This window comes from Acomys minous (assembly GCF_964271855.1).
Source record: "Acomys minous genome assembly, contig: scaffold_85, whole genome shotgun sequence".
Lineage (NCBI taxonomy): Eukaryota > Metazoa > Chordata > Mammalia > Rodentia > Muridae > Acomys > Acomys minous.
This window is the reverse complement of record NW_028182126.1, coordinates 96,618-124,386: the sequence shown is the minus strand read 5'-3', so window position 1 is coordinate 124,386 and position 27,769 is coordinate 96,618. Positions and strand designations below refer to the sequence as shown.

Genomic DNA, 27,769 nt, shown 5'->3' with positions numbered 1-27,769 from the left:
TCATTTTAAAATGAATTTTATATGTCTATTCCTTCCTGAATGTGTTTTGTGTCTAATGTCACAAGAGTTCTTATGTGGCCTTAACAAAATGATGTAACATTTTGGGGCAAAGATCAAGCCAAGGAGAGCTGTACTGGAAGCCAAGATAGAGAAGGCTTCCATAGCCACCATGACCTTCCCCTTTGTGCTGTGGTAGACAGGGAGGAAGGTGACCCAGACACAGAAGAATACCTGCATGCTGAATGACAGGAACTTGGCTTCGTTGAAAGTGTCAGGAAGATTCCTGGACAAGAAGGCCATGCTGTAGGTCCCAAGTGCCAAGGAGCAGAGGTATCCCAGGACACAGTGGAAGGCAACCTCTGAACCCTTGTTGCACACAAGGATGATGTGACCATGTTCAGCATGAGCATCTTGATCAATGAAGGGTGGAGAGGTAAACAGCCAAGCTGCACAGAGAACAGTTTGGATCAGTGTGCAGATGGGAATGATGAAGTTAGGGGCCCTTGATACCATTAACCACCTCACCATTCTAGCTGGAACAGTGACCTTGAATGCAATAACCACTGTGATAGCTTTGGCTAAGACTGTGGAGAGAGCCACAGTGAACAAAATTCCAAATGCTGTCTGCTGCATGATGCAGGTGGCTGTGTTAGGCTGTCCAATGAAGAGCAGGGAACTGAGGAAACAGGCGATGAGTGTCAATAACAGGGTGTAGCTGAGAGCCCGATTATTGGCCTTGACAATGGGTGTGTCTCTGTGCTTCACAAAGATGAAAAGTACCACTCCTGTGAGTACAGTGAAGAACAGTGCTGTGGTGGTGAGAGCCATCCCTATGGGGTGTTCATAGGCCAAAAAGCTCACAGATTTCTGGAGGCAATAGTTCTTTTCTGAGTTAGCATAATGACTTTCTGGACACTTCACACATTGATCCATATCTGTTCAGAAAGGAGAGTTATTTTGAATTAATACTCAGGTGTTGTTTTTCTGCATAAGCTGTTATTCAGCTTCAGGTCATTGAGATGCTTCTTTTTTTTTTAAAGATTTATTTATTTATTTTTTGCATATGAGTGCTTTATCTGCAGAAGCAGGCATCAGATCACATAATAGATGGATGTCAGCCACCATGCAGTTGCTGGGAATTGAACTCAGGACCTCTGGAAAAGCAGATGAGGCTCTTAACCTCTTATCCATCTCTCCAGCCCTGAAATGCTTCTTGAATGGGCTTGCTTAATTTTTTTTAGTATCAAATTTTAAGTATTCTGTGAATCATTTCAAATTAATACAGCCCTATTTGCCTATGGTGATAAAATCAAAGAAGCTCACTGCTTTTCCTTTTTTTGTGTGTACTTTCCCTGAATTTGTGACTTTTTTTTCTTGTTGTAGATTTTAAATTACAAGCTTGATCTGACACCCTCAAGTATAGTTCTTAAGAAGAAGGTCCGTTATAAATAGTTGTCAGAACTTTCAAAGCAGAGGAGAGATGACATCTCAGTACAACTGATGGATGCTTTGTGCGTGGAATGAATTTGTGACTTTTTGCATCTATTTTATAGTTCATAAATATAATTTAAAAATACATTGTATAATTATCATTTTATTATGATATACTATTATGAAATGATGACAACTCTGGATATGTATTTTGTACATTATGGCTATAATTTTTTTGAAATTCCTTTCTCAGTAGATGCAGATTTGGGACCCATATTTACTTATTTTCATAAAATACCTTTGTTTCTCTAATTTAGGTTATACTCTGAATGATTTTGAAATAAAAAATACCCTTATATTTTTGAACCTTAAATCCTTCACTAATAATATGTTGTTACATTTAACTATAGCATTATAATTTTCAATATATAGGAAGAGAACTTTTGAAATATTTCTAGTTATTCAAATCAAATTTTGTATACTCTGTTCCTAATATTTTGACTTGTATGTTGACTGCAACCACTTTTATCTTGAACAAAATGGTAGGGTGCAGATTAGAAAGGATATTCACCAATCCTGCCCCTGACAATGGCCTAATATCCAAAATATACAAAGAACTCTAAAAACAAAAAAGGAACAAATGAAATAACCCAATTAAAAATGGGACACAGAATTAGACAGAATTCTCAACAGAGGAATCTTGAATCCCTGAAAAGATTAAAGGAATGCTCAGCATAGTTAGTCAGTATAGAAATGCAAATCAAACTACTCTAAGTTTCATCTTACACCTGTCAGAATGCTAAAATATAAAACTCAAGAGACACTGCATGGTGACCATAATATTGAACAACGAGAACACTCATCCATTGATGGTGGAGGTTCAACATGTCCAGCCACTTTTGAAATCAATCTTGTGCTTTATCAAAAACGTAGGAATATCCCTACCTCAAGACACAGCTATACCACAATTGTGCATATATGCAAAAGATGCCCCACCACACAACAAGGACATTTGATCAGCTATGTTTATAGCAATTTTATTCGTAATAGCAAGAAACTGGAAATAATCCATATAGCCCTCTACTAAAGAATGATGAAAGAAAATGTGGTACATTTACACAATGGATTATTACTCAGCTATTTAAAGCAAGGAAATAATAGAATTTGCAGGCAAATGGGTGAAACTAGAAAAGATTATCCTTAGTGAGGTAACCTAGACCCAGAGATTCACATGGCATGTCCGCACTTATAAACAGATTCTAGCCATAGAGTACAGGACAGACACACTACAATTCACAGACCATAAGAAGCTAAGAAAGAAGGAGCCTCCAAGGCAGGGTGCTTGAACCTCATTCAGAAGGAGAAACAGAATATAACACAAAACTGGTTGAAAAAAAGGAACAGGGTAGAAGGGTGAGTTTGGTGGAAACTGAGGGTGGGGATTAGATGTGGGGAGGTGAGGGTGGGAGGCCACAAGTCTTAGAGGGAGGAGAACCTGCGGTGGGCATCACTAAAACAACCTAGAGCCCTATGACAGCGTAGGCTCCTGAGAGGGGAGGGGAGCGACTGTAGCTAAGACTCCTAGTATCAGGAGTCATGGAGTCTGAAAAGGCCACCTTCTATCCAGACAGGACTTCTGATGGAGGGAGAGGAGCACCAACTCACCACCAAAACCTTACCAAAAAATTTCCCTGCCTATAAGATAGTCAGAGACAAAGTTGGAGCAGAGATTGAAGGAATGTCTAACCAATGCCTGGCACAACCTGAGGCACACCTGATGAGAGGAAACCTACCCCTAAACTATAAATGAGACTCTGCTATGTTTGTAGAAGGGAGCCTAGTATAACTGGTCTTGGAGAAGCCCCACACAACAGCAGCTCTAAATGGATGCTGAGACTCACCACCAAACATCTAGCAGAGCATGGCCAGTTTTATGGAACAGGTGGGGTTAGGACAGAAGGAACTGGGGGATAAGAACTCCCCAAGAATGCAAAGTGTCAACTAAGATACGTCCAGGGGGCATATGGAGACTAAAGCCCCAACCAAGGGCCATGTCTGGAATGGACCTAGGCCACCTACACACATGTACCCAATTGGCACCTTAGTATTCATATGGGCTCCCTAGGAAGGCAAGCAGGAGCTTTCTCTGACATACTATCTCCCCTTCTTTCTGATAACGTCCCTCTGGTGTGGCTGCCTTGCCCAGCCTCATCAGAAGAGGATGCATTCAGTCCTGATATGACTTGGTACGCAGCCCAGTGCTCATTTTGGTGGCTTGCTCCCTTTTCTGAGTAGTAGGGGAGGCAGGAGAGGAGAGGAAGGAGGAATGTGTGACTGGAGCAGAGGAGAGATGTAAATTAAAAAAAAACCCAAACCAAAAACTTATACACCTTGGATTTTAACGCCACATTTCAATTAAATCTTTGTGTGTTTCTAAATCTTATCACCATATCAATACATCTGCCTATTTTCTTGTTTGAGCAAAACATTTAGTAAGTTTGTTTTTTATGAGAATCAAATTCTCCTTTAATAACTTGGGTGATTTTTGTTTATTAATCATGGAACTCTAATGAATTTTTCTTCAGATATTTTCTCAAGCTTATCACACTTTCACAACTTATTCTTTTATTATGAATGTTTTTTTTCTTTTCTATAGTAGAATGTATGCTTCAAGTGTAAATTTTGACTTAATTAAGGTACATGCTATATGTCTCATTAACTAATTTATATAAGGATAACACTACTCTTTAAAAATATTTCCTTATTCTACAATATTGCATCAGTATATTTTAAATTTCAACAAGTTTTATCATGTATGTTTTCACCCTACCTTGTCTTACATGTGTAAGTAATATAGTCAATAACACAAAACCCTATAGGATTTTGTATCCATGGCTAAACTGCTACTATCTGTGCATATTGACAATATTGATGGACACACATTATAGCTAATGTGCAAATGATAAATATTTATCAAAACAGTATTTTGTACCTGGCATTATGAACCCACATTCAAAGTCAAGGGGAGAGAGAGCATATCACACAAGGAAGAACTTGATGATGCCATTTAGCTTAATGATATTATTGTGAAACACCTTTTTAAATCTTTGTGTTTATGCACAGTGACAAGCAACACTCTCATTCTTACACAAAGAAGCCTCTCCTTACAATGATCTGTGACAAAAGTCAAGAAATATGATTGGAAGATCCTGAGAATAACTAATGATTTAATGCCCATTCATAAACAAGTATTTGTATATCACACATTGTAATGTTCAAGAAATATAATGGAAATGAAGGTGTAAACAATTATAAGATGAGAACTACAAATTGTCTTCTTCTAGGCAACATATGCATTGCACTAAGGAACTCTGTACAATTACACACAAGTTCCCTGGTTCATGAATAAGAAAGAGTAAACTATCTTACTAATCTTACCTACTAAACTATCTCCTGCAAAGATATTCAAAGAAAGGAGAAGTTAGTTATTACCCTTGTGTAACAACTGATGACCAAATCAGGCCCTGAGGTACACTCAGAATCCAAGGGCCATGAAGATGATGATAAATAAATAAAATAAATCACACACAAAAACGAAGAAAATCATGAAACGAGGAAAGGAACAATTATGGATAAGATGAGTTGACAAGTGTTAATAGGGAGAATCGTACATTGGTTACATTGAATACATATGGAAAAATATAAAATAGAGAGCTTGACAAAAATAAACCAAATGTATGCCATTCTTGCCAGAAAACCAGGTAGATTGTCTGCAAATCCTCCACTCTCTAGTTTTCCCTAAATCCTATCTGCTGTCAGAAGTCTATGGGAGGGAAATAGGAGAGAAGGGGGAGGGAGAGTGGGAATGGGAAGATGCAAGAGAGAGGATAACAATAAGGATGTAATCTGAATAAACTATGACAAAAATTTTAAAAGCCTATTCTTTTCTGAGAGACAGATAAGGACTGCTTTTTTGATTAAAAAAAAGAAGGAGATGGGAAGGAACTGGGAGAATTGTAAAGAGAGGAAAATATATGCAGATTATGTTGTATGAGAGAAAAGTCTATGGTTAATAAAAGGAAGACAGATTTAAAAAGAACATACTACAGGAAATCTATCTTCAGTTAAACAAATGAAACTTAGTCATGATGAAATAAATTATATGTAATAGGGAAATAAATACAACTCTTCAGTCACTTACTGTGTAAAAATACAAACCTGTACAGGGAATAATCATAAAGAGAATGTGAGAAATCCAAACCTTAAAAGAATACTACATGTAATTGAGCATGGTGTGAAAATATAAAGAAATGTTGTGATAAATACTGTATTCTTGGTGAAATAAAGCAGACGGCTAATTTTAGTGCAAAATAGGCCACCTAAGGGAACAGTGTCTGCAATGGAGCAACAATGTAAGTCAAGATGATTTCAGAGTCTAGGCTGTGTCTCTTCAAAGGAAGGAAAAGTAACAGCAATGCTCAAATTTTATAGTCATGGAACAAAAGTTTATCTCTTATTTCTCTCCCATCCCTCTCCTTTTGCTTAAGTATTGCAGACTCCTGTGATCAAGTCTGAGAGTTCTCTGTAAACAAGATTTTACCTGTCTCATTGGAAATCTCATTATCTGCACAAGGAATGCAATCAAAGCAGCAGGCAGCCTTGCCTTCCTGGGCAGCTTTCCTGAATCCAGGCCTACAGCTCTCACTGCACACAGACTGAGGGATCTGAGAGAAATAACAGCTATTAGAAAATGCTCTGGACTTTTGTGAACATTTAGAGTAAATAGAGATTTTATGAGTATTATCAATAGTAAATTTGTAAATGCTTACATTGGCAAATGAAACTAATGTGTTTTGGTATTATTAATTTTGTCAGCGGCTTTGATTCTGCATAGGCCGCATGCTTAAATCTTGGTCCAATGCCACAAAACTGTTGTTAAGATTAGGTCATTAAAGTGGTGTTCTAGAAGGTCAAAGTATGATTTTGGTGAACCTGTCTCTGTACTTACTGGCTACTAGTGGGGACTTTTATATTGTATATGGTTGGCAATAATGATTGACATTTTTGCATTGTATGGTTCATCATGGGAGCATATCTTAGGAATCTGTGAGGAGTTTTATGAGATATTTACTTGAGGTGGAAAGAGCAACCACAAAATGGGCATAATCATTTCACTGTCTACTGTGACAGAGAAAATGAAAAGGAGATAGAAGGGAGCAGCCATATTCTTTGGTCTCTGACTGTGATGTAATCACCTCCTCTGACTCCTAAAATATTCTCTCTGCACTAACATATAAATACATGCTCACAGTGTCATCTATTTCAAGCCTGTATTCCTTTACTTGCTTTTGTTACTATTTATCTGATGTAGCAAAGCAAGTGTAATACACACACAAACAGACACACACACACACACACACACACACACACACACTTGTCATGCTATCCTACCTTTTAAAAGCATACAAAACAAAAATGCCATTAACCCTTCATTGAAATATACTCATCTGCTGACAAATATAAGCCTCTTATTGTTTGAGACAGTAACAGAAATCTAACAGACACTCTATTCATAAGAACTGTATAAGCATGAATAAAATTTAGGAAAAACTTTTCCATTGATCAGAGTCAGGGAATGAGAAATTAGTCTAATTTGGATATCCTATGAGTAGATATTTATTGGTAGTTGTATATGAGTTGGTATGAAATAAATGTCCAAGTATTATTTTCCTGAGAATTATTTTTACTTTTATGAAAGGTCAAAGTGGTGATATATGTCACAACTCACCTTTGTAAATTGTATTGGCCATTGAATCATCTGCTCAGTTAAAGAGAACTGCTGACCCTGAGGAGTCTTTGGAGAGAAGGTTCCTACTTTGACCTTTAATCCCATGCCCTTTGGAAAATTCCAAATATTGAAAATGTCATACTCTGAATCTAAGTCTCTTCTCCCATCCATTACGATGTGACCTCTCACACGATCTTTCTGTAGGGTCTTCTTTAGGAAATGGAGGAGCTAGAAGAGATGCAGGAACATATGTTGAAGTACGTCTGAGGGACTATTGTCATTTTCTGATGTCGTAAAAAGAATCTCATGAAGCCAGCACAGCTGTTTGTTATTGTTATATCTTGCTGCAGGGTGTGGCTGGCAGGGCCATCCCTCTACATAGGGGCAGAGGTTCCCCTCTTTCAGAGATTCACTATATAAAACAGTCAGTCTGTTTCCAGGTCACCCTTTTTCCCTATCTCTGTACCCTCTCTCCTTGCCTCCCCCATCCAGTGCCACTTGCAAAACACCTGTATTTATATTATAGCTTTCTGGCCAATTAGCTCATTCTGTTTACTTAATCCATCCGTCACCATTTTCACAAAGCAGAGCCCAATGCTGTGATCACTGTCATGCTGAGTTGTTCAAGTTTTAGCCTCTCCATGTTGCATTCTTAAGGACATTCTACATTATGACACATGTTATGCCTTTTCATGAGAAAATTATTTCTGGGTTGTTTTTATAAAGGCCTAAATGTAGAAAGAATACCTTGAGTTTTGCACAATTCAACACCTGTCACTAAAACATGTATGGCCCATAGGAAAGGATAGCATCGAAAGTGGACATCTGGCAGCCAGAAAGGATGCTGGGATATGTAGGTGTGAGAGATTCATTGGTGAAGATGTGAGGACAGATGCAAGATACCTGAGCAGAGGTAAGCAGACATGTGGCAGAATGTAAATTAGTATACATAGATTATTTTAAGTTATGAGCTAGTCAAAGAAAAGCCTAGCTATATGGTTTAGGAATTTGTAAATACATTTTGAGTTTGAGTGGTTATTCCTACAACATGGGCCCTGGTGGAAAAACCCCACAACATAACGACATACCATTCATGGAGCATAAAATCCAAACTAACGTGTTTAAAGTCTGGAGCAGAGAGAGAAACTTCACACCCTTCAAATAAAACTTCAAACCAGTATTTTTTAAAGAAAAGAAGCTTGAAGACAAAATGCTTCTGAAAATAGTGGTACAAATAGGAAAAAAAAAAGAAGAAGAAGAAGAAGCTGGACACAAGATTTTCCTAACTAAAAAGCTAGAAAGGAGCGGGAAATTGCAGAGAGATACAGCAGATCTCAGCCTTTTAAAACAAAACTCCTGGTTCTCCATTTTTAAACAGCTGCCTGGAGGAATGGAGGAATGGGATTATTCAAGGGATGGGATAACAATTGAATGAGTTAATTAAAAAAAATTAAAAGACCAAAAGAAAAAAAAGACATTAAACTTCTGGAAATTTTCTCTAGAAACAATAGGAAAATTATACTGCTAGAGATATCTGATGTACCAAAAATTCAAATTAGCTAAATAATATATGTCTGTGAAAATAAAAAAAATGGGAATATATGTATATACAAATACATATATGCAGAGGAGGCCAGACACATGAATGGAGCCACAGACTGCTGGACCTTGAGAACTGTAGGTGAGCAGGGCCCCAAACTCCACAGACCACCAGTGGGCTTACCCCCGGGACAAGCAACATCCCAAAGGTGCTAAACGCACTCCTCAAACTCTGGAATGGAATCCACATGCAAACTACAGCCAGCATATAAAACACAAACTCGCTGTCTTGGGAGGGGACTTTCTGGAGCCCCCAGCCAGAGGAGCTTCAGGAAACAAGGTGAATCTGCCCTTGGATCCCTCCATCCACACCACCCCAAACTTGGAGATCACCCGCCCAGGCCAAGTGGAAACACAGGCGGCGGGACCCACCAAAGACAGCTAACATGGGCCTGCAGCTCACGGGCCATCCTGGGCCAAGCCTAACCCCGGACACAACAGATTGAGCCTGCAAACAGGGGCAATTAGAAACCAGCTTGGACTGCTTCCACAGGCCTATTGGGAGACATGGGTTGTGCCTGCAGTGTCTAATTGCTGACCTAGAGCACTTATTGGAGTCTCCCAGACCTGCGGGAAGAGCAAGCACCTCCTGTGACCACCAGATCTCAGAAATCCTATTGGCTCTGGCTGCCAGCTGCAGGGCACTAGCCCTGCACTCCTCAAAGGAGAGATCCTAGCTGGGTCCACTGGTGCAGGCAAGGCAGGAATTCACAGGGTATCGGGAGATGAGACCCACCAAGGGTCATGCTTACAGTGTCTAATTACTGACCTAGAGTGATCTCAGACCCTCCAGGCTTATGGCTCTGGGAGAGGCTGGACACTTGTACAGGGTATAGAGACAGAGCTAAAAGACAGCCACAGCCCAGAAGATCTGATCCACCTGGGGTCCTGGCTACATAGCTACAGGAAGGATAGGCAGCTAGGATCAACCTACACAACCAGAGCACTTGTGTGCTGACCTTATTCTAGGTCCCTAAACTGCTGATCTGAATTACAGCAGTAAGGTGAAAGAGTCCAAACAGAAACCTACTTTGGCTGACTCAGCCTAGAGCCTACAGTGTAGAGAAAAATCTCCAGGAGTGGAAACCGGATCACCTGCCTATTCCAGGGAAATACTCTCTGATCCCACAGGCAAGAGGACCCAACCTATAATTAGCCATCAACTATCCATCCTCAACCAGCGAAGGTGACTACAAACTACCTTCCAACATCAGAGTCACCAAAATGACAAGAGGACAGCAAAAGAATGCTAACAAAAACCAAAACAGTTTGGCATCTCCAGATACCAGCAATCCCAATGAAAACAACCTGGAGAACCTAACAGCAATTGATAGTCAAGAAAACGACCTCAAGTCCTTAGCAAAGAGGATGATATGGAAGAAACAAATAAAATCTGCAAACAAATGAAGGAGGGGGCAAACAAGAGGGCTGAAGATTTAAAAGAGTCATATAAAGAGGCACTTGAAGAATTTCAGAAAAATATAAATAACCAGATGAAGGAAATCATTAAAACAGATCAAGACCTGAAGATAAAAATGGAAGCTGTGAAAAAGGAACACACAGAAGAAAAATGTGATTGAGAGGCATCAGAGAAGAAAGCAAGCATCTCAGAGGTGGCCTTATCTAACAGATTGCGAGAAATGGAAGAACGCATATCGGGCCTTAATATACAATCGCAGAACTGGAAACAACCATCAAGGGAAATGCTAAATCTGAAAAACTCCTTCTATGAGACCATAGTCACATTGATACCTAAACCCCATAAAGACCCAACAAAAAAACCGAGAATCTCAGACCAATTTCTCTTATGAACATTGATGCAAAAATACTCAATAAAATACTCGCAAAACGAGTACAACAGCATATCAAAGACATCATTCACCATGACCAGGTAGGCTTCATTCCAGGCATGCAGGGATGGTTTAACCTATGGAAATCCATCACCATATAAACAAAATGAACGAGAAAAACCACATGATCACCTCCTTAGATGCAGAAAAAGCATTTGACAAAATCCAACACCCATTTATGTTTAAAGTTCTGGAGAGATCAGGAATACAAGGCACTTATCTAAACATAATAAAGGCTATAGACAGCAAACCAATAGCCAACATTAAATTAAATGGGGAGATACTCAAGGAAATCCCTCTAAAAACCTGGACCAGACAAGGCTGTCCTCTATCCCCGTATCTCTTCAATATAGTTCTTGAAGTTCTATCCAGAGCAATAAGACATCAAAAGGAGATCAAGGGGATCCAAATGGGAAAAGAAGAAGTCAAATTATCCTTATTTGCAGATGATATGATAGTGTATATAAGTGACCCCCAAAATTCCACCAGAGAACTCCTACAGCTGATAAACACCTTCAGCAAATTGGCAGGATACAAAATTAACTTAAAAACTCAGTAGCTTTCCTATATACAAATGACAAATAGGCAGAGGAAGAAATTAGGAAAACTACACCCTTCACCATAGCCACAAACAATATAAAATATCTAGGAGTAACTCTAACCAAGCAAGTGAAGGACTTATATGAAAAAGAAACTTTAAACCTCTGAAGAAAGAGATTGAAGATGACATCCGAAGATGGAGGGATTTACCTTGTTCACGGATCGGGAGAATCAACATAGTAAAAATGGCCATCTTACCAAAAGCAAATTACAGATTCAACTCAATCCCTATCAAAATACCTACAAAATATTTTGAAGATATTGAAAGATCAATTCCCAACTTCATATGGGGAAACAAAAAGCCCAGAATAGCAAAAACAATCCTATACAATAAAAGATCCTCTGGAGGAATCTCCACACCTAATCTCAAGCTGTACTACAGAGCAACAGTAATTAAAATGGCATGGTACTGGCACAGCAATAGGCTGGTGGATCAATGGAATCAAATTGAAGACCCAGAGATGAATCCACACACATTTGCTCACTTGATTTTTGACAAAGCCAAATCTATTCAGTGGAAAAATGATAGCATCTTCAACAAATGGTGCTGGTCTAACTGGATGTCTATCTGTAGAAAAATGCAATTAGACCCCTATTTGTCACCATGCATAAAACTCAGGTCCAATTGGACTAAAGACCTCAACTTAAAACCAAAGACATTAACCCAGTTAGAGTAAAAAGTGGGGAAGAGTCTGGGACACATAGGCACAGGAGACAACTTCCTGAACAGTACACCAACAGCCCAGGCTTTAATGTCAACAATTAAGAAATGTGACCTCCTGAGGCTGAGAAGTTTCTGTAAGACAGGAGACACTGTCAGTAGAACAAAGCAACAGCCTACAGACTGGGAAAAGATCCTCACCAACCGTTCATCTGACAAAGGTCTAATATCCAAAATATATAAAGAACTCAAGAAATTAAACACCACAAAACCAAACAAACCAATTGTGAAATGGGGCTTGGAACTAAACAGAGAATTCTCAACAGAGGAATATCAAATGGCTCAGAAACACGTAAAGAAAGGCTCAACCTCCTTAGTCATCAGGAAAATGCAAATCAAAACAACACTGAGATTCCACCTTACACCCATCAGAATGGCTAAGATCAAAAACTCAAATGACACCACATGTTGGTGAGGATGTGGAGAGAGAGGAACACTCCTTCATTGCTGGTGAGAATGCAAACTAGTACAACCACTTTGAAAAGCTATCTGGCACTTTCTCAGAAAAGCGGGAATAGGGCTTCCTCAAAACTCAGCTATCCCACTCCTTGGAATATACCCAGAAAATGCCCTATCACACAACAGTGACATATGCTCAACCATATTCATAGCTGCTTTATACATAATAGCCAGAACATAGAATCAGCCTAAGTGTCCCTCAGTGGAAGAATGGACTGAGAAACTGTGGTATATTTACACTATGGAATACTAGTCAGCTATTAAAAACAAGGAATTCCCAAAATTTGTGGACAATTGGATTGATCCTGAAATTATCATGAGTGAGTTCACCCAGAAGCAAAAAGAGACAAACGGTATATACTCACTGATATCGAGACACTAGTCCAAGGGATACGTCCCATGAAAAACTTTACTTACCAGGAAAGTGATCAGAGAAGAGGACATCCTATTGAGACTTTAGATGAGAGTAGCATGGAAGAATGGGGAAATATTAGGATCCACAGGGTCCTGAAAACCTACAAGAAAAACTTTATGACAGGCAGATCTGGGTCCTGGGGTCCTCCTCAAACTAAGGCACCAGCCAAGGAGAATATAGGCAGTAACCTTCAAACCCCTACCAAGACCTATCTGATGAACAGGATATTCTTCACCGTTGAGTGGAGAGTGAGATCTGACTCTCACACGAACTCTGGTGCCCCTTTTCTGACCACATCTCCTGGATGGAGAGGCCTGGCAGCACTCAGAGGAAGGATAGCAAGTTACCAAGAGATGACTTGGTACCGTAAGAGCATATATAGGGGGAGGAGATCTCCCTCTATCACAGACATAGGGGAGGGGAGACGGGGAGAAGTGGGAGGGAGGGAGGAATAGGAGGAAACAAGGGAAGGGCTAACAATCTATATGTAATATGAATAAATTAATAAAAAAAGAAACAAGAAAAAAAGAAAATTAGTAAAACATGAAAATAAAAAAATCAAATAAAAAAGGAAAAAACAAATACATATATGCATACAAAATCAATTGATTTAAAAAATAGGTAATGAATTTAAAGGAGAGCACAAAGGGGTATAGGATGACTTTGAAGGAAGGAAGAGAAGGGAGAATTTTTGTAATTATATTATAATTTCAAAAATAAACAAAATATCTAAATATCGAAAAAATGATCTGCCACCTGAGAGAAAGGCGCCTGTGAACAGATGGCTCCATGGGAGCTGGTCAGAGCTGTGCAGCAGTCTCTTCAGCAAGTCCACTCACACCCTGCAGAGTCCACATTATGTGGAGCATCCAGTGCAGCAGCAGGGATACCACTGAGAAGCCACAAACAGCTGATAACATTGCAGGACCACTCCTTCCTGTCTAGTAGATCATGGCAGGAGGCTTAGCCCTTTAAAGCTTGAACTCTGGGACAGAGACAGAACAGCTGTGCATGACCAAGCACAGCACAGCCAGTGCAACACAACACAGCACAGCACAGGAAGGAGGAGCCAAGTGCATAAACAGGAAGACACCAAAAAAATCCAGACTTAGTCAACCAGCTTAAAAAGAAACAAAAACAAAACAGAAAACTAAACTTTTAAACTTGTGTTTGGGTGCTATGGATGCTTATCATTAAAAGGGCTTGGTTACAGGTTGTTAATGGTCTTGATTAGGGAAAGACTCATAAGGAAACAGACTCATGGCTTTCTCTTTCCTTTCCTTACTCCATCATTTTTTCTTATATATTGGGAAAGATATTCAGAAGAAATTGGTGGTAGACAGGGCATAAGATTTAGGAAGAGTATAGGATTAATAGGGAAAAAGGGTAGATTATTGAATCTGCTCTTAAACCAAAAATCGTTTTATAAACCATTAATCTTACACCGCTGTAATATTGTGTACATTTACATAAAAATAAGGTTATTTTTGCTTACAATAGTACGGGTTTTTGTACCTTGATACAGAATTAAGGTTACTTTTGATACTTTGGTATAGATTATTGTGTATTGATAAATTTTAAAATTATTTTGATAGACATATGTACATCTGCTTCAACTCTTGTATAACATATTGGAACTATACAATTCATTCATAAAGAGGAGGTTTACTTCCAGTCCTTTTAAAACCTGCTATTACAAAATGTTTAGCATAATTAAGTAATACAAGTCAATAGTTAATCAAATTCATGGTCATCTGAGATACCAGTCTGCCTTATCACATAAATATATATCCTAGGTTAAACACATAGTAAATAGCTAGAAAAAAAATCAACATTTGTCTATTCACATATACTATAGAAAGATAGATAATTAGTAAGCAGTATATAAATGTGTACAAGTATATAGGTGGACTTCAAGGCCTCAGAGACCAGCCATAAATTGTGTTTGAAGATGTTTTATTGTTTTAAGGATTTTCTGATAATGAGACATGTCAGGTGCTGACAGCACACATTTTCACATGAAAGAAGATGAGGAACAATGAAGAATTTCCCTTAGGGGTTTGCTTTTAAAAACGGCAAGTTGCAACTGAGCTAAGAAATGTCTTTACTCCATCGGCAGACAATGGGCAGAACTTGGACACAGGCAAAGTCAACTGCTAAGCTCTGTGAAGACAGAGTAAGCAAGTCCTTCCTAATTCTTGCTTCACAAATATGTCTGTCAGATATTCTGGGCAAGGAAACTGAAGATGACGTTTCAACACTATAATTAAATCTGGGTAACTATTGAGGCAGTCAGCTCTCTGTCAATTCTCTATGTTGTAAACTGCTTCCTTATACTTCTTACATATTAAGGTAATATTTTGTTCTCAAGCCTTGATGAGGTTGAAGACTTGACAGTTACAGACTTAAAAGTAAGCTTAAATTATTTAGGATTTAAGAAGAAATTTTAAGGTCAAAAATTTTAGGCTGTTAAATAAAAGCTATAATAAAACTGATTTGGATATAAAACTCATCAAGATAGAATATAGTAGAGCACTTTCTCCAATGACACATGGACTTGACCCTGTGAATGTAAATCATCCCTGGTTGTCTCATAGTTGTTTTTATTGTTTATAGTTGATTATTAGAAGAAAAAGAGACTTGTATTGGATTTAAAGTGGGCATATAGAGAGAAGATCTAGTGTATTGCGAGAATAAAAATAACTTTAGATAAAAACCTATGGACTATAGGAAAGTATAGAATAGAAGGTGGGACATTGTCAGACAGAAAGTGTTCTGAGATATCCTGGCGTGAGGGATTTTTTGGTGAAGATGTGGGGAGGAGAGATGTATGGTACCTGAACAGAGGTAACCAGCCTTGAAGCAGAATGTAGATCAGTATGAATAGATTATTTTAAGTTATGAGCTAGTAAGAAAAGAGACTAACTGTATGGCCAAGGTATTTGTAAACATATGAAAAATCTCAACTTTTCATATTAAAAAGATTATGAAGAGAACTCTGAGGGCAAAATGTTAGAAGAATTGAATGATGATTTAATGTTGGTTTTTCCCTATTCTTGTCATGCATTTTATAAAGGACATTTACACGTGGTTTTGCATTAACCTCCAGACAGGGAATATAGTATGTTTATGATCTAAAATTTGTGCTGCCCTATTGGAGTGCTCAAGAAAATAATAAAAAAGAGTCACAGTGCTGATATTACAACACACAGGAAGGGATATTACCTGCCAGTGGAAGAATACCATTTCTTCTCCATTAGCATATTGCTGTATCTGTATTTGTTGAAGACTCATCTCATGAAGACTGTAGGCCACAGCATACACTGCATTGTATATGTTATAACTCTCTTCACTCATGGCTGTGTCAAAAATATGTCTGGGCAGTAACTCTAAAGAAGCATTTGGTTGGCAGTTCTCCAAAATTTGACAACGAAACCCATGAAATGAGCAGTTGAAGAATAAAGCCCAAAACTTAGGAAGAAAAGTGTCTTCTGGATATTTGTAGGGAGTAAGTGTGTGAAGAAAATTGGTAAATCCAACCATCTCTTCATGGTGGTGTGAAAATATGAGACTCCCATGAAGTGAGCCTACCATGAAATAATCATAATGGTTGTCAACATCCCATGGAAAGTTCAAGACCCAGACTTTCCATGTCACTAAGAGTTTTGCAATGTGAAACATTAAGCCTTGTGAAGAAACAATGTTCCCATAAATAACTATCACATTTGCTGATGATTTCAGAATGATCTCCAGATTTTCCCCCAAGTTATTGGAGTCTATATATGAAGTGGCAGGGATGATATTCACAAACTCAATACAGATGCTACCATTGTCCATATTTTCTCTCAATTCTGACAGAAACTGAGTCCCTTTGCGGTCATCTTGGAGGATCAGACCAACCCAGGACCAGCTGAAATGAAGCAGCAAAGAGACTATGGCAAGTGAGAGATAGGTGTCCTTGGGAGCCATCTGATAGAGAGAAGGAAACTGACCTTGGTCATTCAAGGTAGAATCGAAAGGCCCAAAAGTGAGCTGAAGAGAAACACACTGGCATCAAACACAAGCTCAGTCTTGAATCAACACATGGAAACAGTCATGATAAGAATGGAATTGTAATTTTTAAAATACAAACCCATTACAAATTTTCTACAAAAATTGCAGACAAGTGTTCAGGTTAAATACTCTAGTAGGTCTCATCCACCTCTCTTTCCTGGACATGTGGATATAGCAAGTACCCTTACACTTTCTTTGGTACCTGACATAAGTATTTTGTGTTTCACATGAAGTAATTGTAGTCCTAGTAACCTAGGCCTTGTCCTTCAAACTTCTAGACTTCACACTATCTTAGTTAGGCCTAGAATTATTTCAACCTCTGAGTCTCCCTGCTGAATAAGCTCACTTCCATTCTTCGTTCTGATTTCTTTCTGGCTCTTTCTGAGTTTTTTCAGGTGTTCTGACTCAAACTCCTTTCCATGATGACTGATTAAGTCTAGCTTCTCTGTTGTCCTCTCACTGAATTGCTCTGCTTGGCCTCAAACTGACTCTAGCAATCTCTTGTAGTCTTCATGCTCATTCTCTGGCCCCATTTATCTTCACCTGTGTCTATCTTGTCCTCTTCTCAATGTGTCTCTGTAAAATATCCAGATCAATCTGCTCCCCCATCTCTCTGTGCCCTGATTCCTCAAGTCCTCTTTTCCTTGGAAGAATTGAGCATATTTTATCCTGACCCATTCTCTATACATTTTTTCCTATGTTCACTCTCTGTCAACTGGTTGCTAGCTCTGCCTCCTGACCTGTTGTTGACATTATTTAATCTTATTTCCAGAAAACTCTTGAATTAAAGAATGTGTGAAAGGGGTGAGCGACACTACACTAAGAGCAGGTTTTTCCAGTACAAAATCTTGGGTTTCACATTGTAAGCAAAGAGCCTGCAACAACGAGATTAATTCAAATGTACCTATTTTACATTTCAAGATATCTATAACGTCAACATAGGATCCTTGACTCCTAGTCCCACATGTCACTTGCAAGAGCCATTCTCTTAAGGAGCTAGTTAGGCAAGTGAGTTTTCTAGGAGGCAATCTGGTATTTTACAAGGTCTGTACTGTGATGCACCCAAAGAATTGCTTCCAGCCTCTGAGCCAATCTGTTAAATGAGTTAAATGGGCATATGAGCTTTCTGGAAAGGATCTATCAATTTGCAAGATCAGTGCCATGATGCACCTCAAAAATCCTTCCAGCCTCATATGTGATGTCATCAGCCATTCGTTGATGTTCAGTAGGCATGAGAACTCTCTGGAAGGGATCTGGTATTCTGCAAGTCTGTACCTTTATGCACCCCAGAATTGCTTCCAATGTCTGACACTTCTGTCAGTTGTGCACTGCTGCATCTTCCTTTCCTGGGTATTGATAAACTATGTTTGACCAAACTGAGTACACTATCTTACAGAAAGATGTACTGCTGTTCAGACGAACTAATTCCAGATAATAGAATTCCTGGTTTGATTCAAACAATTTTAAAAGCTAAATTGTTTTAGATCTTCCAAAACAATAACATCAATAAATACCTTTGAGGACCTCTATACACCACACTAGGGAACAGCCTTGAAGCAGAATTGTGACCTCAGATAAGCTTTCACTCCAGATGGCACCATGTATCTTGGTAGTTGGCTTAAACTTCTCATGAACCCAAAATATGATGGAGCTACCTGAATATGTCTAAATTAAGTATAAACTCTAATGTCTGAATGTACAAACTGTTCGGTTATAATCCCTTACATCCTGTAACCTTATGGTATTATATGCTGTCATTTTAAATTTATGTTCTTTCTTGAAATGAAAGAAGGATAAAATTATTGTCCTGAATTTACCATAAACTAAGAGAAAAGTGGACATTGTGTAGCCAGGTTGGTCCTAATGGAAAAGACATATAATCTTGTAACTTAGACCCTGTTTAAGCTTTATTCCTTGTCAAACATTGTCATTCTGAACTCACCAAGAGCTTATTTAATGGATACATAGAGAAGAAAATTTGAATTTTAAGACATGTAAGCTGTTGTATTTTAGCATTTATCTGTTTTTTGTCATTAATTGTATCTTTTTACTATGAGGCATTTCTTTTTCTTATAACTGTAAATATGGTGACCAAGAATAAATGGAATTGAAATTAAGATGTTTAACTTTATCCACATTTTCTCTTGAATGTGTGTGTTTGTGTGTGTGTGTGTTTATGTGTGTGTGTGTGTTGTCTATTTTCTATTTCTTTCTTATTATTTCACCATGGATTCAGAAATAAGTGAATAGGTTCAGGGTTCCCCAACAGCCCTCACATACAAACAGGCATATGATAGCTTTCCAGAGATCTCCACAAAGAGCCTATCTATAGAACAAGGAGCCTCCTTTAATGACCCTCTCAGGATTGTGGGGTATTTTTTATTTTTTTGTGTTTTTGTTATTGTTTTTGTTATTGTTTTTGTTTTTTGCTAGAATCTTCATTTGCAGCCCCAGATATAGGAAACTTGTGGTCAGTTTGAGTTCTCCTCCTTAGCTGCAGTACAGACTGTGCCTAGAGAAGGTACTCTGGGCTCCCTCCCATCATTCTTCTTTAAATCCTGATTAGTTGCCTGAGATAAAGTGAATGGAGATTCTGCATCCAGTACCAGAAATCCAACCCTGGACTTGCCAGAGCAAAGACAGACATTGGCGTCTAACCCACCTGAGGTATGTTGTAGAGTTGTAGCAGTGAAACAATATAGGAAGATGTTGACATTGGTGTTCCTGTGAATGCAGCAAGTGATGTTTTCTTCTCTCTACAGTTGTAATTAACAATGGGATTGATGAGCCGTGTTAACCAGAACATGACAAAATCAAAACTATCCTTTTCAGAATGTAAAGTAGAATAAAGATCAAAGCCCAGAGTTGTGTTGGGTAGAAGATAAGGGTTCCTGTTGACCTCCTCAATGGCAAATATCAGAGCCAGAAACACCTGGTAGTTCTTAAAATTATACCTGCACAAATTCCACAAAATTACACAGTATAAAGGCATAGATCATTGAACCTTCCTATTTAGTGCAATGGCTTTTCTAATTCAAATGCCAATATCTTTTTAAAATCCAGTTTTTAATATCTTTTCATGAATGGCTAAAATTAGAAGAATGCGTAATTAAATAGGATTAAGTAAAATTCTACAGTATTAGCACTCATTAATTATGAGCTCTGGGATTTTAATTTATTATTAAATGGCTTTATTAGTCTTTTATGGGAAAAAACCTGTCCATGAATAAGAAATTAGAGTCTGACAAAATATCAGAACTTTGATGTCTGGATCTAAGACCTTCTGCTTCTACAATTATAAAAAAAAAATCAGTTTATCTTCATTCATTCACCTTATTCTCTGTGACAATCTCCTATTTACAAATAGCACAACGTTAATTCAAATAATTTATGTCCATAGTTTTCATCTCTATGATTTGTTTTCTAGCAGTGTGTCCTAGAATATAATATGTAGAGAGTTCTGGTCTTGAATTCATGGAGATATTCCTGCCTCTGATTCTTCTTTGGTTTAATTAATTCAGGTGAACACCGATCCAAATTTATTTTCTTTTGCATATATTTGTGAGTTGTGTGAATTGATTCTGTGATTCTGTACATAAAAAACTACATAAACATCAACAACTAAGAGTGCAAGACAGAGGACAGTTAGTGTCAGTCCAAGCTGTCCACACTATTTCACAAAGTGTCTCTTGACCAGTTGAATTAAATATTGACTGCCTGCCTGACTGACTTATTTGATTGATTTAGACAGAGTTTGACCATGTAGTCAACACTCTGTAACTAATCTGGACTTGAAGTTACTAAGATTATTTTTGCCTCCCCTTCTTCAGTGCTGTGAAAAAGAGAGAATAGCACATCAACTGACACCACATTTTCTTTATTGTTCTCAGTGCATAAGCCTGGCCCTCTGGACAGCAACCTTGTAGGGAGTCATCTCTCCCTGTCTCTCTCCTCCATATAATAATTAGATTACAAGAGGACATGCATGCTCTCTGGGAGATATAAACCCAGGTCCTCACACATGCTCCTAGAGCATTTTATGTTATTACTCAAGTTTTGATCTGTTCAATAATAACATGGTGAGGGAAAAACCTTACACATTTTATGATGCCAAAACCCCACACACAAAGGAATGGCAATTCATTTTACTGTCAAAATGTTCTGTTCACAAAATAGTGTCTTTAAGGTTATATTTTGTAAATTCTTCTTCAGTTGGATATAGAAATACTCAATATTAAAATATTGTAGGGTTTCACAGAAAAGCAATTTATCTTTGTATTTTGGAAAAATATATAGAATAAGATGTTAAACCTTCATTAAACATACCTGAAAAAAAAAGAGACAGAGTACCTCTAGGTATAATTTTTTAATTCTGCAAAATCGTGTCCTTTTAGTCACATATATTTGTTTATATTTCTTTTGGTTTTTGCATTGTTCTTGTTTTAAGTGTGTGTTCCTTTGCTTGTTTGCTTGCTTGCTTCAACAAATGATTGCATCTCTAATTCTTGTGTTTCCCTTCTTCTTTTTCAACTGCTTTCCCCTTTTGATTGTTACTGGTCTGCTACATATCTGACACACATGCTGGCTCAAGAAATTATACGTTTTATTAACTTCTCTATACTCCTTTTCAGGGATGCTGCTGAGATTTACAGATTGCATGCAATGAGGTATGTTTCTTTTGAAATCAATAGATTTCTCTAGAAGTTTCACACACAATGAAATGCAACAAAACACTTAGTATATATTATAATTAAAAATGAATAATAAAGGATTCAACTGTAGCCAGTCATGGAGTCACATGCCTTCAATTCTAGCTCTTGGGATGCAGAGGCAGGTGGATCACTGTGAGTTCAAGGCTAGCCTGGTCTAGAATTTGAGCCTAGGATATCCAAGTCTATGCAGAGAAACACTGTCTCAAAACAAACAAAAAAATCCAAAGGATTCAATTGTATTTACCAAGATGAAATGAAAACCAAAAAATTGAAATATTTTAATTAAAAGCTATTATAATACCTCTCAAAATTAAAATACAAGGTACCAATTTAAACAAACTAGAAGTCTGTAATCTTGGTGAATTGTACATAACTAGAGTAAACATTCTGAGTCACATTAAGAAGGTTAAATATTTTTCAGCAGAAACTGTAAAATCCAAAGGGCCTGGCCAGATGTCTTACAAACTCTAAGAGAACACATATGAGAGTCCAGACTAGTATATGAAGCAAATTTTCAATAACCATAGATGGAAAAAGCAAGATATTCCACAACGAAAACAAATTTAAACAGTACCTATCTACAAACTCAGCCCTACAGGAGATACTATGAGGGAAACTCCAGCCTAAGGAGGTTAACTACAACTAGGAAAACACTGGACATAGGTAACTTCACTTTAGCAAACAGAAATTAGATAAGCACATATATACAGTACCACAAACAATATAATAATAAAAGAACCTAGCAGTCACTGGTCATTAATCTTTCTTAACACTCTAGTTTCTACTCTCCAATAAAGACAGAGAATAACAGAATGGATGCATAAAGAGGACCCAACATTTTGGTTCATACAAGAAAAACACCTCCGCAACAAAGATAGACATTACCTGAGAGTCATGGGCTAGAAGAATGTCTTCCAAGCAAACTGACAAAAACAAGCTAGAGGAACCAATTTGATATCTATTAAATAGACTTTTATCCAAACTTAATCAAAAGAGAAGAGGAAGGACATACTCACATAAGGATAAGTCAACCTAGATGACATCACAATTTTGAACATCTATGCCCCAAATACAAGTGCACACATTTGCTATAGAAAAATTAATGAAGTTTAAACCACGCGTTGATTTCCACACATTAATAATGGGAGACTTCAACCTCTCCCTCTCAACAAAGGATAGGTCAACAGAACAGAAGATAAACTGAGAAATAATGATATTAATAGATGTCATAAATCAAATGGACCTAACAGATATTTACAGAACTTTTTACACAAACACAAAAGGTTGTAACTTCTTCTCAGTACTTCACAGGACCTTCTCCAAGGTCCTACTATATGCTTTTGAGCATATAGTAGGTCATAACACAAGCCTCAACAGAAACAAGAAGATTTAAATAATACCTTGTACCTTTGGCCTCCATAGCCTAAAGTTGGACCTCAATAAAAACAGAAATAACAAAAAAGCCCACACATATATGGAAACTGAACAACTGTTCACTCAATGACAACTGGGTCAGGGAAGGAATAAAATAAGAAATTAGGGACTTCCTAAAAGTCCATGAAAATGATTAAACAACATATACACCTTATGAAGACACAAGGAAAGCAGTGTTAATAGGAGAGTTCATAGCACTAATTGCCTTTATAAAGAGAAACATCTTATACAAGCAACTTAATGGCACATTGGCACATTTGGAAGATCTAGAAAAAGAAGCAGAAATACTCAAGAGGACCAGAAAGTTGGAAAAAATCAAATTCAGGGCAGACATCTAAAAATTAGAAACAAAGTGAAGAATTCAGAGAATGAATGGAACCAATAGCTGGTTCTTTGAGAAAATCAACAAGATAAACAAACTCTTAGCCAAACTACAAGGCAGACAGACACTACCCAAATCAATAAAATTAGAACTGAAAAGAACGATATAACAACAGACACCATGAAAATCCAAAGAATCATTTAGTCATACTTCAAAAGGCTACATGACACAAAATTTGGAAATCTACATGTAAGGGACAATTTTGATAGAGTCCACTGCCTGAAGTTGAATCAAGATCATGTGAACAAATTAAATACTCCTTTATCTTCTGTTGAAATAGAAGCAATCATCCAATGCCCCCAATCCATAAAACTCTCAAAGTCACATGGCTTCAGCACAGAATTCTCCCATACCTGAAAAGAAGAGCTAATACAAATTCTCTTCAAACTATTTCAAAAAATAGAAATGGAAGGAACATTAACAAACTTGGTGTATGAGGCCACAGTCACCTTGATACCTGAACCACACAAAGGCCCAAGAAAGAAAGAGAATTCCAGGCAAATTTCTATTATGAAAGTTAATGCAAGTACATTTAATAAAATATTAACAAACTTAATCCAAGAACATGTTAAAAATATCATGCACCATGACCAAGTAATCTTTGTACCAGGCATGCAGGGATCATTCAATATACAGTAGTCAATCAATGTAATCTACCACATAAACAAACTGAAAGAAAAAACATGATCATCTCCTTAGATGACAAGAAAGCATTTGACAAAATCCATCACCCATTCATGTTTCAGAGAGATCAAGGCACATACATAAACATCATAAAGGCCAAACACTGCAAGCAGATAGCCAACATCAAATTAAATGGAGACAAATGCAAACAAGTTCCAGTAAAATCAGGAACTAGGCAACAATTCCCACTCCCTCCATATCTCATTAATATAGTACTCCACCCAGCAAGGGATCAAGGAAGATGCTGAGACTCACAGCCACACTTTGGAGTTGAGAGGAGGGAGTCTTAGGGAAGACTTAGGAGATAGAAGGACCTGGAGTAGACAGGTGCTCCATAAGGAGTCCAAAGAAGCTAACAAATTTGGGTGGGTGGTAGGGGCTGCTGCAGAGAATGATGCATCAAGCAAGGACCATGCATGCTGAGGACTTCTGCTCAGATGTAGTTCATAGGCACCGGAGTCTCCTTGTGGTTCTACCATGGTGGAGTAGGGGTTACTTCAACATGGACTCTGGTGACCACTCATTGAACACCTCCCAGTTGCAGGCAGCCATGCCAGATACTGAGGAAGTAATCACAAGCAGTCCAGATGAGACTTGATAGGCTGAGGTCACATGAGAGGAGAGGGGGCTTCCCCTTTTGATGACTAGGAGAGAGGAAGAGGGAGCAGCATGAGGGAGGGAGTGTGAGACTGGGAATCAAAGGGAGAAGGGGCTACAATTGAGATGTAAAGTGAACAAATTAAAAATAAAATAAAAATAAAACATTAAAAAGAAAGTAGAATATTAGGAAGGTACCAGATTGGATCCTGTAGAGAATACTAGGTATTTGAATTAGGTAACATGATGAAATAAAACTGGTACTCACCTGGATGCCTATCTTTCCTGGCTGAAAGGTTCTATGCATGCCACCAAAGAAAATAAAGGTAACTATCACTGTCACCCATCATAAAACCATGAGGGATCCAGGAACAACAGGCCTTATATGATAGTCCCTCTGAAGTTAAATTGGGTACACATGTTATATGTGCAACTACCTTTGTCTGATTTGGTTAAAGTCCCCCAGATGACATGGAACCACTGCTTGGCACTATAGAAATGGCCAGAGTCTGTTACTGAGTAGGTCATAGACCCAAGGGGAGAACTTAGTACTGTTAATCTTCTAAATGGACACAGTGGAAATCAACTCCTAATGTCTTATTGCTTTACCATTAGTTAGTGCATCCCTCAGCCCTCACCAGGGCAGCTTCCTTTTGCAGTACACGGCAAATAATACAGAAACTGAGGACTGATCATGGTACAGATAATAGAAGACTATCATGTTCTCAGCCATAATTGTGGCTTACATATCACACCCATACAGAAAAGGCTGATGGATCATGGTTAAAGGGAAGTGGGAAGATTGTCAGAGCCAGAGGCTTTGAGGATAACTTCAAGGTAGGAATATGTTCTGTGCACATAGTTGCACATTTAACACAGAATGATTATGAAACTATGAGCAAGATTATGTATGCTTAAACATGACAAAATGCCAGTATGGAAAAGGAAATGGACATGAAGTCTAACCCCTAACAACCATGCTCATGAGATTCGATAGTTACTGGAGGAGAGATGTTCAGTTTCTTTACTGTTGTCACTACTAGGGATCAACCCCACACAAGGGAAGGCTGTAATTACAGTAGTACATTTAGAAAGCAAAGTGTACTTGACTTGAAAAAGCAAATGAAACAAGCCAGACACTAGCGGCTCACATAACTGAAAGTATATTCTTTTCATATATATATATATGCTTATTGCAGGGTGACAAAAGAAAAATTCATACAGATGTACATTTGTGCCTGAGCTACTGAAAACAAAGAGAGCAGAAAAAAAGAGAGTAACAAGAGGCATTAGTTATGATGTAGTAGAAGGGGCTCCAACCAGCATCCAAAGTCCTCAGTCTGCTAAGTTTATCAGACAAATTTATGATCTTATTTGAGATATGACCCTTAAGAATTTGGATCTAACTTTAATCACTGCATTGAGATATAAATGTTTTCATCTACACGAAAATTTTGGTACCGTGACCATCTTTGTTATGTTAGTTTCCAATGAAATGTGTCAAGACCCCCAAACATCCCATGAATTTTATATATGAACACATTCCTTCCTCCACCATTCCTGTAGTTTTACTTAACACCCCACCATGGTGTTAAGAATTACACAGCACTGTCACACTGAGCACAATTTGTCTAAAGAAGGATATTTTTTCTTGTACATTTCTGCCTATTGTCCTCATAACAATTTTCTCATGTGTTCAAAGATCTTGCAAGCTCAATTGCTCTATTTCATGTTTTTTTTTATATTTATCCATTGAGATTTGGGATGTCTATATAAGATAGCCACAATATATTTCCCTTATAAAGAGACACACTTGAATATTTGTCATTTGTTAAAGGAAATCAGACTTCTCTTGACACTATTCCTTAACCTTGCATATTTATGAAAATCTAAAAATAAAGGCCTTATGTGGCCATCCTCACATCAAGAGTATCTTTTTGGTGATCACATCCATACAAATGAGGGAAGCACTGGAAACATATACGGCCAACAGGTATACATTAAAATATGTATAACTCATTTATCTTAAACAGCCTGCAATAGAACTTTAAAAATATTGGAAGTAAACCTTGTATTGTAATTGAGTTATATGGGTGCCAAATAAAATAACCAAAACACTAAGAATGTAACATTTATATAATTCCTGACTGTGTCATGGTTCTTACTATAGTTAATTTATTGTATATAAATGTAATAATATGAATACATGTGTAAAAAATTAATAAAAATATATAAAATCTGTTTGAGAATAAACACATTTAACAAAGAAACATTGAAATATTACAAAAGGATATACACAAAGACATGTGTAGAGAAGTGAAGTGCATCCTAATGTTAATAGTGACAGTCCTGTTCTGAATTCAGCTACATGTAACAAAGTCAAGACTTTCTAGGCACTCCAGGCATCAAAATTGTTACTTTTCCTTGAAAGAGGAAAAGAAGTACACATGAAAATATGGTTGAAGTGGTTTGAGAATGGAAAAGAGAAATTGTGAAAAATTCAAGAAAGTTTTAATCCATACATTCTTTTAGTCTCAGGAATCTTCAACTCTGAGGATGAATAATTGTACTTACCATACATTAAGGTTCTGAAAGTGATGTGGCACATATTCATATTTAATATATTTTTCTTCATGGATGTCAGCAAGAGGAATAAATGCATAAATCTGCATATCTCCTTCATGGAAAAGATATTCACCAATGTTTGCATAGCAGTGACTGCTAGTTGAATCACACACAAAATTGGGAATATACAGAAGCCCAAAGATGAAAATCCAGAACATCCTATTAACATGTGCATCTGCCCAGGCACAAGACTGATAGATACATACCTAATGATGTCCATCAGGTATATATTGATCTCAAGTGTTTGTGAGCATGTGTGCTTCTCACTTTGTTGATGGGTGCAGCTGTCACACTAATCAGCACACAGTTTTTCCTGATACTTCTTCCACTGCCATTGTGAGTTCTGAAAGTCTTTTTTCCCTTAGACTCTCTCTACATCTGCGTCCCTGTTTTCTGCTTAAGAATAAGTGGGAAGCTCT

The 27,769-nt window shown here is 37.7% G+C and overlaps 1 protein-coding gene across 1 annotated transcript; it reads right to left on the bottom strand.

Moving 5' to 3' along the window:
- Positions 1–27,508, bottom strand: LOC311591817 (vomeronasal type-2 receptor 116-like; the record flags this gene model as incomplete). The annotated part of the gene is made up of 6 exons (XM_084803442.1): positions 1–935; positions 6,032–6,155; positions 7,220–7,447; positions 16,089–16,895; positions 19,579–19,870; positions 27,300–27,508. The coding sequence occupies 6 exons, from the start codon at positions 27,506–27,508 to the stop codon at positions 1–3; spliced, it is 2,595 nt and encodes an 864-aa protein (XP_084659568.1).
- Between the last annotated feature and the right edge of the window lie 261 nt (positions 27,509–27,769).